General features: G+C 42.3%; 1 protein-coding gene across 1 annotated transcript in view; it reads right to left on the bottom strand.

Moving 5' to 3' along the window:
* USP46 (ubiquitin specific peptidase 46) overlaps positions 1–22,762 on the bottom strand; it is a 55,436-nt gene extending 32,674 nt beyond the window's left edge. The window contains exons 1-2 of the mRNA XM_016119608.2: positions 22,589–22,762; positions 195–275 (exon numbers count right to left, since the gene is read on the bottom strand). Coding sequence (XP_015975094.1) covers positions 195–275; positions 22,589–22,624 — 117 coding nt within the window. The 5' untranslated portion in view covers positions 22,625–22,762. The remainder of the gene's footprint in view (positions 1–194; positions 276–22,588) is intronic.
* Positions 22,763–23,111: the final 349 nt, after the last annotated feature.

The following is a 23,111-nucleotide window of genomic DNA, read 5'->3' as shown; positions in this document are numbered from 1 at the left end:
ATTAAACTTTTTCTGAGACAACTCATACTTTCAAAACCTGGACTAAATTTCTCCCTTGCCAACATTTGCCACTTTTAGCAACTAAAGATCATGAACAATTATCTAAAAATTGGTAATGATGAAAAGGGCAGAGGGAATTACTTCAAGTACTCTAAAACACATCCGATTAAAAAACTAGATTTTTAAATACTTACGTTGACCAATCCAAAGTAGTGCTCATTGATTGGAAACTGCTCTGGACCAATGTCTTTTTCCAGAGCAGAGGCATTGGTGCCCTGAAAGAGAAAAATAACGAAAGCTCTTTTGCATGTAAAATAGACAAGAAAAATGATACCTGAGGGAAGCCACTTGAGGCAAGCATGTCCCCCTGGTCCCCCACTGTTTGCTAATGCTCATGCTGAAAGAAAAGATGTCACAAGTAAACCAGGCGTAAATCTTCTCACCAACTTAATCATCCCCATCCCCTCAAACGTGTTCTACCTGGTTTCAGTTATCTTCTTATGGGAACAAAGGTCTGAGATAGGCAAATGAGCAACCTATAATTAAGAGCTTCTGAATAAAACATTGTAAGATCAGATAGCAGCAGCAGCTTTTATAATATTTGGTGGTGTATAGAATCATAGCATCACTTTCAAAGCTAATTTCTTCATTTTGATAAAGATTTGTCACACACCCACTATGTGACAGACACTATTTTAGTTAGACTCTGACAAGAGAAGAGTGAACAAAACAGTGATTTAACAGACAGAAACATAAAAAGGGTTAAGACTCTGTCCAGGGACCACAGTCAGTAAGCAGCAAAAGCTAGGACTTGAACCCAGGAGGTAGACTTGGATGCCCACAATCTTAACCAAAGGCTATGCAGAGCAATCACGTCACACAAAACCATGTACTGAGCTCCACTAAGGGCCCAGTGATCACCGGCAAGAGCGCACAGTCATTCCTCTCCAGGGCCTGGTTAAGTCTGCAGGGATTAGAAAAACTGACCGAAGTTCAGTCCACCAAGGTGAGTGGTTTGGCGGTGGGCAGAATCAGGCTCCCCACGTATGTTCTCAGGCTGTCACAGAGGACCCACAGCTCACAGAAGTCCAAAGATCTGGGAGACAGGTATTTTAAAAAAAGACTTATGTTTTATAAAAAAATCGATCTGCTGCTGCTACTTACTTTGATTTTGAACTCATAGTTAGTATCTCCTATCACAGGAAGAAATGGCCAAAAACTGGACTGAGAACCAGTCAAAATGGTCATGTCAATAAACAACATTAAATGCAAAATAACCCAATATTAAGCAAAGATAACTGCAGCAAAAATAGCATATTCTATACCCTTATCATAATATTGTCTGTTTTGTTTTCTAGGTCCACATACTGTTCTACCAATCTAAATTCCTTTACCCTCATCCGAGACTTTGATTTCAGTGGTCATCTGTGTGTACAACAGTTTCACTACCTTTTTGCACGTGTGTGTGTGTGTGTGTGTGTTTCACTGTCTTCACAATAATGTGACCCCCTAGACAAGGCTGAATTTAAAATAATACTTATCATATTACAGCAGGATTTTATGATACAGACAAAAATCACTAAAATTTTCAATAAAGCGATATCTCAATCATAAATCAATGTAAATAATGCATATTAAGTACACTCATAGCCATTTTTGAAACATTAAAATATATGGCTTAAAGCCCAGAAGTAATGTCAGATATAAAAGTATAGCACATGGAGACATCTCATTAAATCTTTATGAGGTAGCCATATATTCAAGTTAATCCATGATTTTTGCTATTTAGGAATTCTTGGGTTGAGTCTGATTTTTTTCTACTTATCTTACTATCTTCTCACCCGGAGGGGGAGTTCGGGAAGGTGATGACTCATACCAAGGACAGTGACCCCGAGGGCAGTATTTAAGAGAAACTCCGCCAAAACATCTGCCCTTCTGTGGCCTCTGCCTCCCAGCACTGCGCAACACCCTTTCTTTCTCCCCTTCTTGGCTGACCACCACTCACAGAAGACACCTTTACAGCTCATCTCCTGCCAGAAGCCTGGGTGGTTTCGATACTCATATGGAGTCTTCCCACGCCCTGCTCTCGGCAACCTGATGTCTTAACTGTCTTTGTTCCACTCCGCTTCAGCTATCCATTCTTGAAGACAGAGCCCAGATCTGGTGACCTCGAGATCTGGTGACCTAGCCAGACTCAGCCCTGCCACTGACTCCCTAGAGCATCTCATCACAGCTATACTACGTCTCACTAGAACCTCTTATTCCTCTACTTTCTTACTCAGCTTGGGGTCCATGGATCTTGACCTCAATTGCTCTTATAAAAGCACTCCTTACCCTGTCCTTTGGTCACACCACCTGGCCAAAGAACCAACCTAGTAAGAACTGAATTGTCCACCTTCTCTGAACATACACCCAGATAGATGTTCAATGCTGGGGGGAAAGTCACGCAACTAAGTTCAATGGGTTCACTGGAATCCACCAAGTTCAAGTGGCCCCCAACATGCCCCACTTCTAACAATGGTTCTCTAGTGCACTCATCCTCCACTTCACAATGACTATTTCCAACTTTCTCTAGGCTCCTTGAAACTTCAGCAATCCCTCTGCCCTTCTCATTGGCTTGCCACTCATCAGAAAATAATAATAATAATAATTAAATCAGCAGAAAGAAATCCCCCAATTTCTCACTCCCGAACCTTCAAACTTACGTGTCTCCCTTGTTAACGATGGAGATCTCTCTCTTGTCCAAGTCCAATCTCTCCTCTACTATTAAATCCCTCTCAGAATTTAACATGCTTAAGTGTCTCTCCTATTAAAAGTACATGCATACTCTCCTACACATCTCCCCCAGTTACTACCCTCTTTCTCACCTCCCCTCATAGCTAAACTTCTTTAAACAACTGTCTACTGTGAATCATTTACAAATGAATCCGATGATTTCTAAGATTTATTTCAAATAATCCAGTGGGGGGTAGGGATAAAATTGTGTTGTTGAAGCTGAGTTGTAGGTTATGTAGGACTTCACACACTACTCTGTTTATACTTTTCCACCATATGTACAAGGCGGAGTAATGGTCCCCCGAAAATGTCCACATCCTAACCCCCAGAACTTGTGAACACATTACCTTACCTGACAAAGGGAAGTTGAGGTTGTATATGGACTTCATTTGCTAATCAGCTGACCTTAAAATAGGAAGATTACCCCAGATTATCAATGTAATCAAAAGCATCCTTAAAAGTGGGGACAGAAGCAGAGCAAAGATCAGAGTGATGAACATGTGAACGACTCAACTTTGCTAACTTTGATGATGGAGAAAGGGGCCAGGAGCCAAGGACCACAGGCAGCCTGTAGAAGCTTCAAAGGCAAGAAAAGAGTCTCCAAGAAGAAGACAGCCTTGCATTCCCTCATTTTAGCTCAAGGATATCCATTTCAGATTTCTGACCTCCAGAAGAGAATCAGATTATAAATTTGTATGATTTAAGCCACTGAGTCAATGGTAATTTGTTACAGCAGCAGTAGGAAACCAATACATTTGAAGTTTTCCATGCTATTCTTGAAGACTTGTCTCTATTTCACCTCCGGAATGCTTCTCAAAACAGCCCCTTCTGGATTCTGCCCCATCCCTGATGGGCTCCAAACATTGCCAACTCCGGGGGGCACTTTTAGGTGCTAGTTTTCTTTGAGCACTAAGACCCTCCCCCCCTCTACATGCCTCTCTGTAGGGTCCAGGCAATAACCATTCACACAGCTTCAATCAATAGCCACATGCCGACCATCTCCAACTCTCTATCTTCATCCCAGAAGCCTCACTTCCTCAGCTCATTCAGACTAGATGAATACTGACACTCCTACTCGTTTGTCTCACAGGCCACCAAAATCAACCTACCCAAAACTAGAGCTTGCACTTCTCCTTCTCCCCAGTCCAATCTTTTTCTGGTGTTTCCCCACTTAGTAAATGACAATGTCACCCACCTCCTGGCTGGAAACCTCTCAGTCATGCCTGTCATGCCCCCCTGCACTCTGCACCCATCCATCGAAGTGTCTTACTGATTTACTCTGCTTAAATCTCAAATCCACTCACTGCCTAAACATCCACCTTATCCACCTCTAACTTCAATGTCAACACAGTAGTAAAAGTACTCTTTTTAAATACAAATCTACTGTAAAATCCTCCAGTGACTTCCACTGCCAACTAAAAAGTCTACTCTTGCCACTCACTGGCTCATACACTTGGCTCCTGTTGCAATGGCCTGTTCTTCAAACACCTCAAGTTCCCTTCCACCCATTACCAGAAGGCTCTTCCTTGCTTCCTCACCTGCCTGGTAACTATCATCCTTCTCAGGAAATTCTTCACTGACCACTCCTAGATTCAAGTAGTCCCTGTGACAGAATAATGGCCCTTCAAAGATGTCCCTGGAACCTAAGAATATGTTACCTTGCATGAAAAAAGGGATTTTGCAGAAATGTTTAATCTAAGGATCTTGAGATGAGATTATCCTGGATTATCAGGGGGGAAGGAGAAGCAGGCAGTGTAATCACAAGGGTCCTCATGAGAGAGAGGCGTGAGAGGTACCACAATGGATGCACAGTCTGGAGAGAGAGAGATGAAGACGCTCCACTGTTGGCCTTGAAGACGGAAGAAGAGGCCACAAGCCAAAGAATGCAGGCAGCCTCTAGAACTGAAAAGGTCAAGGCAGCACATTCCCTCCTAGGGCCTCTGGAAGGGGTGCAGCCCTGCTGAACCTCTATTTTAAGACTTGTGATCTCTAGAGTGCTAAGAAAATAAATTTGTGTCATTGTAAACTAGAGTTTTGGTAATTTTTTACAGCTGCCATAGGAAATTAATACACCGCCCCCTCACATAAAACCTCCACTGCCCACTTGTAGTATCCTGTATGTCTCCCTTACGGTATTTATTCCAATTGTCATTTATGTAATTATTAACATCCATCCTATCCCCAAACTACATACCTCAAGGAAGTAAAGACTGGATATGACATGTCTGACCTGTACTCTCAGTGACTAGCACATAGTAGGCCCATGATACCTGATGGCTGGATGAATGCATGGGAGTGGTTAGGGCTGCCTGGGTAGCTTCCACGTGTATGATAATTTGGACACAGATGTGTGAGCTCTCCTTATTTACTGTTCAGTAAGGCCTAGGTGGTACCCTCCACCACTGCCCCATTCTTCCCTTCCTTTCTGTAAACACATACTCTAGGAACTGATTCCAATGGATAAAGAATGTCACTGATATTGGCATTTGGAACCAAGCTCTTGCTTTACATGCTAGTACTTTCCACTGGTAATATGAATTTTTGTGCATGTTTAACAGATTTGGGGGTTCAATATGTTAAATGTACATCTCTACATGATAAAAAGACATGGGCATGATGGGGAATATTTTGTGAGATGATAATGACAACAATTACTACTGCTTAAAGATCCATTAGGCAGATTCAATCAAAATTTTAAATGAGCATATTCTTCACCCCTGCAATGGTACTTTAAACAATGTATTCTACCTATAAACTCACAGTCAAAAAAAAAAAAAAAAAAAAAAAATATATTTTAACAAGGACCCAAATAATATAAGCATGGATTAAACAAGATAAAAACTGATTTCTCTCTTCTGTGTACATATTCGCGAGGAAGCAGCGCAGGCCTGACCTGGTGGCTCTGCAGTACTGGGGACTTGGACTCCTTTTACCCTGTTGCTCTGTCACCCTCAAGGGTCAGCTTCTAACCATGGAAGTAAGATGGCCGCACCGGCCCTAACCATCAAACGACCTCTGCCAGCAAGAAGCAGACAAGCAGGAAGACACTGCTCCTCCCCTTACGCCCTGCCTGTACCTATCACTTCCACTCACGATTTTGTTGGCCACAATCTAATCTAGTCACATGGCCACACCTAGCTGCAAAGGAGCTCGGCAAACATGGTCTTCACCTGAATAGCCACAACCAGATAAAATTAGAAACAGAAAAAGGATATTGAGGAAACAACCAGCAGTCAATGTCACAGATGATCCTCACTACAAGGTCTATAACAGAAAAAAGTTAGAAATAACCTGAACTGGTTAAACAGTTACAGTAATCCACAGGACAGAATGCCATCTATCTATATAAAAAGAGTAAAACTGCTCTATAGCTTCAGCTATAAAAATTTGTCTAAGAAACAGTGACAAATAAAAACATGTCAGCAAGTTAACAGTGTGTACAGGATGACACTGGAAAGGTCCTTCACTCCGTCTACAGACAACGAGCCCTGCTCTGGGCTCAGGGCACACAGCAGACCAGGCGCGTTCGACGCCTACATTTTCATGGAAGTCCCTTAACAACATTTGAGAAATCATGAGCACTAGTCCCAGTGTCTACAAGTGGGGCTGGGAGATGAGGGGGTCACCAAGGGACTTTTCATTTTCTCTTCTCAACTGTTTGAATTTTTCACTATGAGCACATATAACTTTTGTCATGAAAAACTTAAGAAAAAGTTAGCAAACTAATATCCTGCAGACTAGTTATCTAAGGCCCACAGCACACACCTCAGAGCTATACTGGCCATTTTTTTGCTCCTCTGTAAATTTGCCTTTGATTTCAGTCATTTCCCCTTCTGTCCTTGGTTTTCTGGCTGAGAGGTCCAGTTGCTGAAATTAAGCCTACTGACTGCTCAGGGTGGCAAAGAGAATCAAACAAAACTGGGAATATTAGCACTACATAAACTGTAAAATGTATTACAAATCCAAGAGCCTGCACATCTACCGCTAGTACCCAGCACAGAGGCACAAAAGGCAAATGGGAGGTACTGAAAATCATTGTTATATGACCAGATGCTGGGAGAAAGAACTTATTTATGGCAGTAAATCACAGGGTCTGGAGGTATAAGAAATACAGAGTTCTTATTTCCATCAGTGAAAAATCTGGTAACCTTTGAAAAACAATGCACTGCACTTTATCAAAAATAGAATTTGAGCTGGGACGAGTTCCAACAAGGAGACTGTAATGTTGGCTCTTCAAAGCACTCTGAAAGGAATTCTGTGACTGCAGAGGGGTGCTACAAAAACACACAACAAAGCCACCAGAGCCACTCGGGAAGGATGAATCATAAATACATGAGGTGGGTATAGAAAGGCATTTCTTTTTAGAGCAATTTTAAAAGCAACTTATGAGAAAAACATGTCAGAATTTTTCCCTTGGGGGCAAAAAAAAAAGGAGATAAATTCTTGCTGAGAGAGAGGATATAATCAGAAAAATGGCACTGTAAGGTCTATAAAAACCAGCGAGAACACTGTCATAAAATGGGGAGCCCAAATCCAAAATGCATAAACAGGGAAGGGTCCTTGGAGATCAGCTAGACATTTCAGAGATGAAAAAAACCAAGGCTCAGAGAAGTAAACCTACTTCCCCAAGCTCACACCAAGGCAGTACATTCTTCCGTGTCCTAGGATAGGCAGCCTCCCTCTCAAGTCTGCATGAAGTAGAAAAGAGACATGAGAAAGGTTAAAAAAAAAAAAAAGTAAGGATTTCGAAGTACACAGAGAATAAGCCACAAATTATAAACTATGAATTAAAATATACACCTAGAGAGGTGAATATTGTCACTAAAACCACATTTTTAGGTCTCTATTCCAAAGCTATTTTACTTATTAAGTATGTTTTTGGAGTACAAAAGTACAAAAAAGGACTAGTTTCCAAAAGGACTAGTATTCTCAGACTTCTGGTGACAAAAGGCCATTCTGATAGTCTTACAGAGAAAGTAAAGTAAAAATTAACTGATGCAGCCCAAGATCTCAGGATGAGTCGGGAGCCACTTGCCAGAATTCAAGGATGGTTAAGGAGGAATTATAGGCACTGGTTCCCAGAAGTAATTACTACTAATACTAGATAACATATAAATGGCACTTACTATATTTAGTCACTACTCTAAGACTTGACGTATATTTTACTCATGTTCGTCCTCAGAATGATCCTATGAGGTGAATGCCATTATTGTCCCCAATTAAAGATAAGAAAACTGGGACACAGAAGGGGCAAATACTTTACTCAAGTTCACACAGTGAATAAGTAGTGGAACTGGGTTTGAACTCATACCATCTGCCTCCAGAGTGTGTGCTCCCAACCGCTACACCATACCGACTCTCACGGAGGCAGAGTACCCTCAAAACCAGAGAACTGCAGAATTGAAGAACTGAAGAAATCAAAAGGGGTCACAATTATTCAAGCGAACGCATCACTCTGAGGTATCCTTCAAAATATTCTAGAATAAGGAACACACATGTCCTTTTCTGGAAAATCTACACAGAATACTACAACCTGTTTAAAGGAAATGTAAAATTGAGCTTGGAAGTCAAGAGAAACACATGATGTTGGGGGAAAAGAGATTTTTCCAAAATTGTTTGAAGAACCGTGAATCTTTGTCTAGCCAAACAGAAAAAAAATATGAAGTTTAAAAAAGCAGAAAGAGAAAACAATATCAAAAAGTAGAAGTGAGTTTTAAGGAGTAAACCATTTTACATCTAATAATGGAATAATATGCAATCTTACTGCCCTAACTTCTAAATTTTGGGATAGATAGTAACTATAATAAAAACAATGGCACAGAGAGAAAAAGAACCTATTAGAAGTATTTAGAACACAGTGTATTAATATAGTAATATAGCTTATCACTCAGTCTTAGGATTATTGGGGAAGGGGATAATTGACATGAATTATATATCAGGAAAAAAATGCCATTATTTTTTAATCAAAAGCAAAATATCTGTTGTGCTTCTAAAAGACTTCTGAGTCTTGTGGCTCAGAACTAGTGCAGCTAGTCCTCTGTGCCCTCAGAGTCTTCCCCCTTCTCCTCCTCAACATTTGGGTTCAATGTCATGTCCTTGAAGTTACTGTCCCTGACTTTTCCTTCACAGAATCTTGTAGGAGGCTTCACAGCACTTATCACAATTTGTAATAACATAATTATTTGTGATTACTTAACATCTGTCTTCCACTGAACCACCGGTTGGCAAATGACCATGGGTAAAATATGGCCCATCGTTTTTTGCAAATAAAGATTTACTGAAACATAGCCATGATCACTTTACTGAAACATAGCTACTTTCACAATACAATAGCAGGAGTAGTTCCAACAGAAACATTATGGCTCACAAAGCCTGAAATATTGACCATCCAGACAATTACTAATAGCTTGCCAACCCCTAACACTAGGGCAGAAGCTCCATGAGGACAGAGATTCCATCTGATTGGTTTGCCAGGACCTCACGGAGCATACATAAAAGGCACTTAATAATTTTGTTGGTTGGGAAACGGGAAGGGTAAGTAGTAGGTGCCACTCATTCAAGAGAACTTCATGTCTATATATTCATTTAATCTTGTCCACTAACCCAAGGCCAATTACACTTATTATCTCCATTCTACTCATGAAGCAGTGGAGGGAACCTGCCCAAGCTCATTCAGTCCATAATGGCAGAGCCAGGACTCAAACCCAGGCCATTCTGTTCCAGAGCCTGAGCTCCTGACCACAAGTTAAGGAAGATGATCTTTTCATTCTTGTTTTCAGTAATTCCTTAGCTAAAGATGTAGGGACTTGGCAGAGAACCAGGATTGTTTCTGAGCAAGTCCTCTTTGGACGCTGGCTGGTACACGTTACCTAACCACGAGGCATGCAATGCTCAGAGTGGCTATGGATGCCTACCCTGCTTAGCAGACAAGTCGCTCCATCCCACTGACCAACACTGAGCAAAATGCTTCCTTCAGATAAATTACTAACAGGGACTTACTATCCTCATCTCACAAGTGAGGGAAAGAAGGTTAATGGAGGTTGAGTACCTTGCCAAGATCAAGTGCTAGCGTGAAGCAGAGGTCAACTGTAGCCCACAATCTTAACTCAGTTCCTGCTTCCAGAGCTTGTCCACCTCCTGGTCCTCCCCAGGCTTCCCAGGGAGACAGTCGTCCACAAGAAAGCAGCTAACGGGCATTTTCATTCTGCACCATGATAGCATGTCATTCCCATGACTTGTAGGATACTGGGTAGGAAGAAATAAACCTAAAAAGACCTCAAAATGACTTCATTTAATGATCATAACACAGAAGCAGAAATGACTGCTACTGAAGAAAGATGACCCTCAGATACACAGTGATCTCAAGTCATCAAAGGAAGGGACAGTAAAGAGCAGCTAGACTCTGGCTTGTAAAACAACTCTCCACGTTGTCTAGAGACAGCATAATAAAGTCGTAAGACAAAGATAAAGTTTCAACGCAAAAGCAGGAAAAAAGACTATTCGGCCTGTGTCTGTCTCCCAGCTGAAGGTAGAGGAAAAGGAAATATTCACCCTGGTCACTGAACTCGGTGAGCTATAAGCAAAAGCCTCATTCCTAATCCAGTGTTCTGCAGTGCGACACCGATGCCTCCATGACCACATCTCTCAGTTCCTGTTTTTCACAGAAGTACCCTCCCCGGCACTTCCCGGAAAAGCAGTATGGGTGGCATGGGATCCCAGCAAAGCCCCAGGTCAAAGAGGCCAACTCTGCAAATCTGACTAATAGGTTGATTTCAAGAATGCTCTCCTCTCCTGCCTCTCTCTAGCTCAAGCTCAAGGTCTTCATCAGTGAAAAAGCAGGACACCGGCGCCTCCGCCTCACAGCGTGGGAGAACTGCCTGCACGTGCTTGCCTGGCATCCCTGTGCTTGGGAACCAAGCCCTCCGGCTCCGTATTGCACCATCAGAGATCGTTTACTTTAATGTAGCAAAAACATCCTGTAATGTCCTGATTGTGAAATATAAAATGTAAAATTCTGTGCTCTCTGCTCCAATACCCAAACAGGGCAACAATGGAAAAAAAGAGATGGAGCAAGTTCTTTATAGCAATGTAACTCAGTGTTAACACTCCTCCAAGCACTAAGTTCAGAAATGAAAACACGTATAATGAATGAAGAGTAATTCTGTATCCGTCACATTTAGCAAAAAAATAAAAATAAAAAAATTGGGGTTTGTGTTTCTATATCTTCAGGGTTTCTATTCCACTTTGCTCATAATGTTTTATTGTACTTTTACAAAAATATCAGTCTACAACAGATTGAAAATAAAAATAAAATGGGTCATTCCCTACACTTTGAAAATAACTGCCAACAGCAAAACTGTTGAAATCGAGCTTATTTTCTGAAACATGAATAGCAGCTCATACTCACTACTAATAAGAGAAATGCAGACTAAAAATATACTAAGACACCATTTCCCCCAACTGGCAAAGAGCAAAAGGTTTTGGGCTGGTGCACTGTTTTGGCAAGGCTATGGGCAATAAGAGTCACACATATTGCTGGTGGAGGGTAATTTGGCAAAACCTATCAAAATTACAAATGCATACCATTTCTAGAAAGTCAGCCAACAGATATACTCCCAAATGTGCAAAATGATGTATGGACAAGGTTGTTACCTACAGCCTTGTTGTCAAAACCCACGACTGGAAAATTACCATTGTGCCCATTAGTGGGTCCCAGTTACATGAATTCAATATATCAAGCAACTGAATACTCTGCAGCCGTTAAAAAAATAAAAATAAAAAAATAAAATTAAAAAAAAGAAGGAAAGGGAAAGAAAGAAAGAAAAAGGAGGGTGCTCTTCACATACTAGTACACACCCGCCTGCAAGACACAAAAAGCAAGGGGCAGATCAGGGCAGATCGGTATATGCTGTAGGTGCTATTTGTGTTTTTAAAAACTAGGAGAGAAATAGAAAAATATTTGCTTGTATATGTACAAGATACCTCTGAATGGAAGAGAAGACTGCAAATATTGATTAATGCCAGAGATAAGAATTGGGTCATGGGTATATTTTCAACATACAAACTTTTGTACAATCTGAAAATTTCTACCATGTGAAGTCATGTTACCTTTTAAAATATTTTATTTAAAAAAAAATTTTTTTAACTGAGCTTTCTGTGTACTTCTCAGGAACACCTGTGTACAACAAATAAAACAAAAGGGTATGTTATACACTTATTGGAAAACTAAAAATCTTTTACTACATGATGTGCTCTCATTATCTGGAAATGGAAAACATTGTATCCTGACTGATGATTACAAAAGCTTTGCCACACACCATCAGCACTGTGTCTTCCAAGACATCTTAGTCGGAAATCACAGCTTCTTCCTCCTCCTGTCCGCTCCATGCACTTCCCCTCCTTGGTCTTGTCTCTGATGGGATGCCACAGCTAGATCACAGCATGCTCACTCCTCTCCTGCTCAGCACTGCTCACCAGCAGGGATGGTTCTTAACATCTTAAAGATTCAGAGAGGTCTAAGTCACCTGCCCAATGTCCCAGAAGCTACAAAGTGTCGGGATCACGCTGGAACTCGGTCGGGACCACACTGGAACTCGGTCGGGACCTCGGATCCCTAGTTCAGGGCTCTTTCGACTACGGTCCCCAATCTTTTTGGCACCAGGACCAGTACTCCTAAGAGAATCTAATTCCAGATGATCTGAGGTGGAGCTGAGATGATGATGCTAGTGCTGAGGAGCGGCTACAAACACAGATGAACCCTGCCCGCCGCTCGCCTCCTGCTGTGCAGCTTGGTTCCTAATAGGTCACAGACCAGGACTGGTCCACAGCCTGGAGGCTGGGGACCCCTGCTCTAAAAGAAAGCTGTAATAACATGGCCAGGCTCTGGGCTATGCACTAGACATAAATTATTCCACTTAAGCCCCACAACACCACAGAGAAGAAAGTTCTCTAGTCACCCACATGTTATAGGTGAGAAGCAGAGACCCTGAGAGGGTTAATAAATGGTAAGCTCTCACACCCAACCAACAGCAGTGTGGAAGCTCCAACCAGATGCTAACTAACCTGCCTCTCAGCCCCTAGCCCATAATCTGCAAACCAATTTAACAGTCTTCCTCCAATAACTGGTTTTTGAAACACCATGAAGAACATCTTACCTGAGCCAATGTCTCCCAAACGCTAAGTCATCAATCTAGAGGGAGGTGAGAAAATCTTAAGTGGCTCGAGTATGAATGGTTTTAACTTGAGGAACTAGGTTTTTGATATGTATTAGAAAAACATAACTAGTCCATCAAACCCATTATTTCACAGATTTCTTAGCACAGAATGAGGTCGAACTAATAGAAGGTGAACAAATTTAAAGAAAATTATTAAATAAAGTTCAGATGGTTCAAAGATAAAATGAAAACCAGGAAGAAGCACAAGTTGACATTTGAGAACCACTGGTCTAAGGAACTGGATTCATTCCATGGTTCACCCTCTAGAGAAAGACGTGCTTAGGAATAATAGCTCCCCCCTCCCCCGACACACACACACCTAGCATACAATACACAGAGTTCTAAATGTCACTATTTTTACTTTATTTTTATCTGCCCTCCTCTCTCCACATCACACTACATCTCTCAGATGGATGAGGCAAGACCTCGGTTATCAAAGCACCTGAGTACAACCTTGCATTTAAACCACAGTGTCTTGTGGTGGCTTGACTTTGGATTGACCACAGGATGACTTTGCCCTGAATAGCTCCGATTACACCTATAGTTGATCAATTTTATGCCAAATAATTATTTTGTGCATTCCTCTGTCACTTTAAGAAGTGTCTGTTTTGGGGAATAAATTAGAGGGTCTCCTTACTATCCTGTCACCTGGTCCAGTGCAGAGCTGACTGGGAGAGAGCTTTGGGCCTCTCTCTAGCCCTGTTCCTCCTCATACTACAGAAAGTGAGAAGGGATCCCCCACTGCCCCAGCACTCACAGTCAGAATCACACCATCTGGTAAATTTTGCCCCTGCTCTTGCCCAACCTCTTTCCCCAATACCACTCCTCTCAAATGCCCACTTGACATCAGATCAAAATAAAAACAGAACTCAGTTGGATCCTGCAATACCAGTAGTTCTATGCTTTGAGTAAACTGTAGGAAAATATTAATTCACGAAAAGAGAATACTTGTGAAAAGTAACATGCGTGAGGGCAGCACAGTGCACAAATGCTTTGTAGGCAGGATCTCCTTTGATTCTCCCCCAAAGAGCTGTGAGGAAGGTATATCATAATCTGTCTTTTTGTGTTGTAAAGAGATGAGAAAGCAGGCTCTGAGATTTACCCAGCTCTGGCATTCCAAATCTCAAACTCCTCCACTCTATAGAATTGTACAGAAGATATTGTTCTTTTTTTCCGCCTACTGCTGTGCCGCTCTAAGACCAGAAGTATCTGGTCACCAGAGAGGTTGCTGAAAAGGCAAAATCTCAGCCCCACTCCAGATTTATTGAATCAGAATCTGCACTTTAATAACATCCCCAGGTAATTCTTGTGGACAACAAAATTTGAGAAGCACTGCTTTACTGCAAAGCAATTCTTGCATTTTACCATGCTACACCTCTTTATTCATTTATCCAATAATTATTTGCTGAGCATCTTCCAAAGGTGCGCTAATCAGGCTGGGAAATCAACAGTAAACATGATCAACGTAGCTCCTGCCCTCATGGAGTTGCCAGTCTAACCCAGTGGTTTCTCAACCTTGGATGCTCATCAGAAAAGCTGTGACAATGAAAAAACAAATAGCATGTCCCTAAAACCCACCCCAGACCCACATATACCTACATACAGTCAGAAACTCTGACATTGGGACCCTAGAAGCTTCACACCAAAAAAGCTCCAATTGCTGCAACCACTTTGGGTAGCGATTTGACAATACCTAATGAAGCTGCAGATGAGCGTATCCTAAGAGCAGCACAGCCACTTCCAGGACATCCGGGAGAAATGAAGGCACATACATGTGCAAAGAACACAAGAACATTCGCTGCAGCACTGTTTCCAGAGAGAACACTTTCGGAAACCATCCAATTGCCCCTCACAAGGTAGTGAATAAGCAAAGCATAGTTAAGTCAGAGAATACGGTTATAGAACCATTAGAATGAATTAACTAGGCCTATACGTGGCAACACATCTCAAGTACAATTGTTGAGTGAAAAAAGAGTTGCAAAAAGCTACATATTTTAATACCCAAACATTGATATACTGCTTTATGGATTCATAAATGTGAAGTAAAAGTATAAAGACATACATGGTAAACACCATATCAACTTCAGAAAAATAGCTAGTTTGGGGGAAAAAAGGAGAGAAAAGAGAGGTGGTTAGTGACTTTATTTACGGTATTACGGCTAAAAAAGATCTTAACCAAATGCAACTAAATTTTAATCTCTGTTAAATTTGAAGGATAGGTATTTTGGGTATATAACATATAATAAATTACATTCTTTTTTCCATACTTTTCTGGGAGTTAATATATTGTGATTTTTAAAAATTTCTTGTAAAAACTTCTCAGGTGACATGACATCTAGCCAGGGTTGGGAATCCTTGTTCTGGGAGAATAAAGTAATAAAAACCTGGCTATTTAATATCAAGAATGGCAATGATCTATAGCTTTTGAAGTTAAATTACTACCTTAAAATTTTTACACAGATTTAAAAAACGTTCATGTAGCAGATAATTTCTACAAACAATATTTTCCTTAGGAGGCCAAGGTTATTATCCAAGGAAAGCAACATTTCTCAAAGTGTAGTTGTGAGCTCACCTGTAATAGAATGAGGGAGTGGATAGAAGAAAAGACTTATGTAAAATGCAGATTCCAGGGCCCCTCTTTAGGCCTACCTAACCAAAACCTCTGAGGGTAGAACCCCAGAGTATGAATTTTTAATAAGACAATGTACATGTGGGCACAAATCTTTGGTACACCAAAGAACCACTAGAGTATAACATATTTTTAAAGCTATTGTTAATCATATTTTTAAGACCAAACATGTCTGCATTCAGTAAGATGACATTTGTCACACTCTGAAAATCAAAATAAAGTGCAGGGAATGTTTTCCAAATATTTGAGATAGAAACTCCACGAGTACCTTCAAGCGCATCCTGATAAAAGCTGGTTTCCTGCACAGTGTACTTAACATGAAGGACAATGAAATATGCTGTAGTAAGAACACAATTTCACACTGCCTCTCTAAAAGAACTTCAAAAATCGACTGGGTAAACAGGATCACTCCACACATCCAGCCTTGCTGTTCTCACCGGAAGAGCTGCCCCGCCCCAGATATGATTTTCACTGAAGCCGATTTCAATTAAACAACGCATGAAAAATGTGACTTGAATTGAGAGGCTTGGCCAGCGCAGTAACGTATCCTGAATTTACTCTCAACATTCAAGGCATCTTCTACTCCAAAGTCTTTTTGCTACAAGGATTCACTTGTGTCACCATGTTATCATTCCTTCAACCTGTACTTTCTATTCCATTTCTACCTTTCTTGATTTTTTTTCTTTTGGTATCCCTGATTTTCCCCTTTTCCCTATTTTCACACATAAACAACACTACGATCCTGACTTATAAACCCCGGAAAACTGCTCCAAGGCCTATGGATTGGAAAACACAGCACAATAAACACATAAAAACATGTTTAGCCTACTAGTACACAGGAAGGTGCTAATTTTAAACCAGGAAGATACCATTTCACAGCCATCAGACTGGCAACAAACACATCAATTCTAACAATGTTGGGTGTCTGCAAGCATGTGGAACAACTGGAACTCCCAAACACTGCCGGCTGGAATGCAAACTGGCTCAACTGTTTTGGAGAGCAACCTGGCAATATATTAGGAGTCAAAGATGCCCATTTCCTTTGATCCGGCGACTTCCCTTTTAGGTATATACCACAGAGAAACTTTAAATATACACACAGGGAGACAAGTTCAAAGCTGTTCACTGCTCTAAAATGGCACACACAAAAAATTGTAAACCCAAGTGCTAATCAACAATAAAATAAATAAATATATTCCAGTATGATCATGCAATGGAATATTATGCAGCAGTTAAAACAACCTAGAATTATATGTATCTTAACAGATAAATCTCAAAATCATAATTTAAACAAAAGCAAACTGAGGAGTTGTTCAGTATTACAAAGCATATTTAAAACATGAGGAAATAATACCATATCTGGTTGATGAATACATAAATACCTACTACAGTATAAAAACACGTAATAAATACCAAATTCATAACAGTGGCCACTATCTGGAGGGAAGGGGAATGAAATGGGGAAGGGTTTCCTTGTATTCATAATACCTTATTTCTTGGTAGATGCATGGGTGCTCACTATACTATTCTCCATATTTTTCTGTATGCCTAAAATTTATCCCCACTCAGAAAAAGGGTCCCAAGTCCAAGCTACTTGAAGCATTTGAGCGTTCTGAAAGTGACATTACAACTTGACGGGCAGGAGGAAGACTGGACCCACAAATGGAAAGTGAAGCTTCAGGAACCAACAGTGTTTTCCACACACTCTTGCTTTAAAACTATCCATAGCAAATAACCATTCTGAGAATTATGGTAAAATTCCATGCAAAGGACTTAGGACATCCCCCAAGTTCCAAGCATCAATCCCAGAATAGAAATATTCCAAAATCCCTTTAGTGCCAGGGTTGGTTCCTAATGCAGAATTTATTAGCCTCAAGAAAGTTTTCACTGGTTCATTTTTGGGTAGCCTTTTCCCTTAAAAGATCAGCGAGGACTTTCAAACTCTTAGACTAGCATGTGGTTTCACTACAACTGAAGGTTTACTGTAAGAAGTTGCATTAAAATATTTAGGACAGAAGAGTTAACTAGACTAAAAGATATCATCTTTTACAACTCTTCTGTCATTTTGCTTTGGGCTGTCTCCATGGATAGATAGGCTAGAGATAAAACCACCAAGAGATATCTTTCTGATGATAACCATAGAATTAAACACCATCATGAAATCTCAACTTATTCAAACTAACTGGACAGACTAGGCTAGGAAAAAATGAGAGACATATGAACTAGAGTATTTTCTTTTAATTGCTAAAAGGATCAAAATTGAAAATTACTTTCAATTATAACCCAAACATACCAAAGTTCTACATTAGTAAAAAAGAAATAAATAGGTTTCGTGTGGGTAAACTGGAACAAATAAATTTGATATCCAGCAAATGGCATGGCAATCTTTCATTCTAACTAAATATTGGCATTCAACTTTGTTTTCCCCTACGATTCCAAGAAAAAAATAGAAAAATCTGTAGACTTAATTGTCAGGACCTGATCCAACACAAACACCTACATATTAGACCTGGGAAGCCAGAAGAACGGAATTTTTCTTTAACATTAACCCATCCCACCTGCCAATTCCTAAAACTGACAACTCTCAGAGCAGACCCTAAGTTGTTACAAGACTGTAACAACTCCCAGCTAATACATCAAACTAAACTTAGTCTCAAATTATCTCTAAGAATGGGAAACATGAGTAACAGTAATAAAGAGGCAATATGCAATTTTCATATTTTTAATATTTAAAAAATGTTTTCCCAACAATTACCGAAATACTTGCCTCAGGTAAGTGACTGACTTACCAAAATAAAATGATCCCTATAAAAATGCTCTAGCTGTTTCAAACTTTTTACTAATTTTACTTTCCCTTTATATCAAGGTGACTTCGCTTATTTAAAAGAATTCACATCAGGTACTTGCTGTGGTGTTCAATAATTCCTGGGGCCGCCAACAGTGCTAGAATGCTAATATCCGGTGTGAATAACACAGCCTTACACAATTAAGAATTCAGGGGGTCACTAACCAACTAAAAGATGTAGATTTTTTACAAAGACTCTAAGAAATACTACTTACTAAGAAGCTTTTGGCTACAATAACAACAAAAACATCAGTTTTACAAGTTGAGAAATACAATTTGTCCGAAGACACCATTAGACTCATCCTGAACTGGAGAGACACCCAACGGTACAGATGCCAGCTCTACATTATATTGACTATAATCATGTCCTCTTATAAAATAAAAGTCAAACTTTGGTTAAACACAAAAATATTAAAGAAATGCCCTGATGTACTCCTCAGCCTTTCCACTGTACTGCTTCTGCAATTTTGTTAATCTTTTATCTGAGCACATACCACACATGTTCACCTTTACCAATGTTATGCTCACCGGAAACCGCTGAGCCCCTTGGAGATAGGGAGTCACTTTATTCATTTAGTTAGTACCTGCAGATAGTATGTGTCAACACTGACATAGCAGGTCCTCAACAAATGGCCACATATGGGAACACGATGTAATCTATTTGACACAGGGCATTTCCTGTATGGTACATCTTAGAGCACTATTAACAAGTGAAATTAAGATTTGATGATTTAGACCAATTTGCACCAAAGTCACATTTCTAGAGGGCACATTAGGTTTCTCCTAACAAATGTTTCCTCTTTAGAAAATTCCTCAAGCTCTTCAAACATAAAATTTACCAAAAAACGCCCAAAAAACAAAAAAAAAAACAAAAAACAAAAAACAAAAAAAACCACACAACCCTTCTATTTGTAGGGCCATAAAAATACACAGGAAGTTAAATTCATTGGTTTGGACAAAAATCAGAGGATTATCAACACGGGACATTTCCTCACGCTTGGTAGCAGCTAGTGCATTTTAAAAATTACAACACACCAGCCAAACAAGCTTTACTATTTGTGAACCAGGCGGTGTTGTGTGGCTAAGCTGACAAGCCCTAAGCAAGCTGATCAAGAATAGCAATGGCAAGAACTTACATAATAGTAAAATTAAAACAAACGAGAGCTAGCATTCGACTTAATGGACAATAAAACTTCAGTGAAGAAGGGGACAAGTGGAAGGATGTTATTATTTTCCAAGTCCCCTATATCTAAAATTGGTACAGGAAGTTTAAGAGGAAGAGGTGTTTATTTCTCAATCACATGAAGGATTTGCTACAAGTTTTGTTTCTGTTCTGCTGGGTCTTTTCTTATCTGGTAGATGAAACAAATCCATTTTTTAATGCCAGGTCTTGCTTTGTTCAAGTCTTACCTAGAAGGACAGTATTGTTTAACACCCTTTCTGTACAGGCATCAGCCAAATGAACTGCTTAAAAAAAAAAATGTGGTTGCCGCCTTGCTCTTATGACAACCACTCAAACCAGCTGAGACCAAATAGAGTGGGAAGGATCAATAAGAGCCCCAGAGAGAAGCTAAAGAGTGAGAAGAGACCAACAGAATACCTACCTGGAAACAATTCATCATCAAGTAATGAATCTAAAGAGAAGTCCAACAAAATTTACATCGGATCAGGTGAAGAGACAGCAATCTCTTCATCACCAAGCCTTCTCTTGTGGGAAGTGAGACTGGGAGGGACAGGGGTGACATGAGTAGCCTTTTATAAGGGGTGGAGTTAAGGATTCCCATCCAGCCTTCCTATACAGCCATTGGGCCTGGTTTGCATAAAAGAGCATATTGGGTTGTTTTATATTAGTGGCTGCTTCCATCAGGTCCAAGAAGGCATAATCTCCAGTGTCCTTTAAACAACTGAAGTTGACATAATGAGAAAGATGATGTTGATAACAGCTAACATTCACTGAGTACTTGCTCTGTACTAGGCTCATTCATTTAATATAACAGTCCTAGGAGGTAGGAACCATTATCCTCCCCTCTTTATAGATAAGGAAAGACAAAGAGCAACGAGCAACTTGTTCAAGGACAAAAAGCTAGTATGTGTTAGAACCAGGACTGGAACCCAGGAAGTCTAACTTTAGAGCCCATACTTATCACTTGCTCAAGACATAGTTTCCAGCTAAGAATATAAAAATCCCTACAAAACAAATTATTGGTTCCTCACTGCACCTGAGTGATGAGCCTCAATTTGGTGCCTTTTTTCAGATTCCGCATGAAGTGTCAACCGCCAGACAGTCCTAGCGCCTTCCTCTCATGTCCTTCTTGCAGTTGCCTCCCTGGATGAGTTTTACAGAAAACAGGTTGTGACATTCTGCCCAGGTGTGCCAAGAAGTCCCTGTTGCACCGAGGGAAAAAGAAAAAGCTGGAGGCTGGCTTCCTCTTGGGACACGCTAGCTCTCAAGTTTCCAGCCTGCTTCAGTATACAGAGGTGTCACCACACACAAGCAGGACAGAACCACCACCAGAAGCTGGGACTGTGCCTCGCTGTCCTGTAAGCCCGAGGCCACCCCAGCAGGCATGAAAGAATATTAAAGCTGCTCTGGTTTTACAGTTTCCCTCAGGAGCTGGTCTAGCAGAGAGAGAAACCTAGAAGAATGGTATCACCTTTTCACTGCACCAGGTAACATTAATGCTGCTCGACAGGAACAGGAAACCTGTCTCTGCGTGGAAAAGAAAGGAAATGGATATGCTCCAGAAGCCACCCACCACATCCAACTGGTCCCTGTGCCTTGGCAGCCATCACTCGGGGAAGCCCCAGCATTTGTTCTGCGGGCCTCAGCAGTGACCACATCCAACAGCACTGAAAACTGAAGGCAGCACCCTTGGGTCTCAATTCCACCCGAGTTAACACATGGCTCCTTAATGATCCTTTGCCATGTGTTAATCTTGGCAATAAAATGTGGGACAGAAGATTAGAAGAGCTGTGTGATGGGGGAGGGGCAGCCAGATCACCTTACCTCCAGGCTTCTCAATCAAGCCTTCTCCGATTCTCTTTAGGGGCCTATATTATTAGCTGCAAGGAGGTTTTCCCCAAATTGGCATTAAAAGAGCACGTGTTCCAGTTGGAGGCAGAAGAGCTTAATGGGGGGGGAGGTGTTATGGAGGACCCTGGAGAGCTAAGGCAAAGCACACTCTCACCCAGCACAGGAGGGCTCTTACTCCAGGGGGAAAGGTGCGCACCGCACCCCAAGGCTCTGACCAGTGTGGGTGCACACAGAGTGCACCCTGGGGACTCAAGGGCTGGCAGCTGTTCCTGCAGAAACTGATAAGCAAAGGAAAGCAATAGAAGACACCCAAGTTACAAGTCACCACCACACCACGGAACCAACCTCCACTGGGGTCCAGTGATGTCCCCTTGCTTTGTCCACACCCACCAGCCTGCACTGGGTCTTACAGTGCATGGGGCAGGGTAACCCTGGAGACCTCCTCCACTCTCACAGCCTTAGTGCCTTCGAATGTCACTGCCATATAACCTGTTCCTCTTTCACAGATGGGGAAACTGAGGCATCTAAAATTACTGTGCTTTCTCAAACCAGGTGAAGTTCACTTCTCTACGCACAATTTTGCACTTTTTCACAGCTTTATTACATTTCAAATTTCTCCAGGTACACTGATTGCCTTTGCAAAGTGAATTTTAAATACAGTTTAAGGAGTGAACTCAAAATGAGACGAGGGCGGTCTGGGAGACTGTCAGGGCTTCATCTACAGCAAGGACAGGAAGGGGGGCCCCCACCCCCAGCTTATCACCCAAACCCCTCCCCCGGGACGTCCGGGTTCGGCCTCCCCAGCCAAGACGCCTGCACCGCAACCCGAGGGCGGAGGCGCGCGGCGCGGCCCTAGGACCCGCGAGCGGGCTCCCAGGTCCCAGCGCAGAGAGGGGGCGGGGGGCTCGGGGCTCGCACCCAGGGGGCTCCAGGGGCTGCGGGGCCCCCGGCCCCGGGCCAGGAACTTCCAGCGGCGCCGGCCGCCCCCTCCGCCCCCCGCCCCGCCGCCGGGCGAGCGTGCGGCTCGGATTTCTCTTTCTTTGCCTCGCGGCGCCTCGGGCGCGACCCCCGAGGCGGCGGTGGCCACTCACCATATTACAGATGGAGGCGATGTTTCGGACAGTCATTAGTCTAAAGGTTGCAGCGATCCCGCACCGCCATCTTTATAAGGTGAAAACAGGACTGTCCATGGTGGCGGCTGGCGCGGAGGCCGGCGGCGGCGGGGAGGCGGCCCGGGGTCCGGCGTTCGGCTTGGCTGGGAGAGGGAGGCCGGGAGGGAGGGGGAGGAGGCGGAGGCGGAGGCGGGGAGGGCGGGGGGCGGGAGGGAGAGCGGGGGGCGGGGAGTGGCGGAGCGGGGAGCCTGGGCCGCGGCCGGCGCGCGGGGAGGAGGGGCGGCCCGAGCGCGACGCGTGCTGCCCGCGCCCCGGCCCCGGCCCCGCGCCCGCCGCTCCGCTCGTCCTGCGCCCGCGCCTCGCCCCGGCCGCGCTTCCCCTCTTTATCTTCTGTATCACTCTGTTGGGGCCGAGATGCGGGGTCAGGCCCTCGCCCGCGCGGCTGCGGCAGCCGCACCTCGGGGCTCCCCGGGCAGACCCGGGTGCAGCGCGGCCTCCTCCA

The sequence above is a fragment of the Rousettus aegyptiacus genome, unplaced genomic scaffold (assembly GCF_014176215.1).
Source record: "Rousettus aegyptiacus isolate mRouAeg1 unplaced genomic scaffold, mRouAeg1.p scaffold_m13_p_10, whole genome shotgun sequence".
NCBI classification, from domain to species: domain Eukaryota; kingdom Metazoa; phylum Chordata; class Mammalia; order Chiroptera; family Pteropodidae; genus Rousettus; species Rousettus aegyptiacus.
Note: the sequence above shows the minus strand (reverse complement) of the source record. Positions and strands in the feature narration are given on the sequence as shown.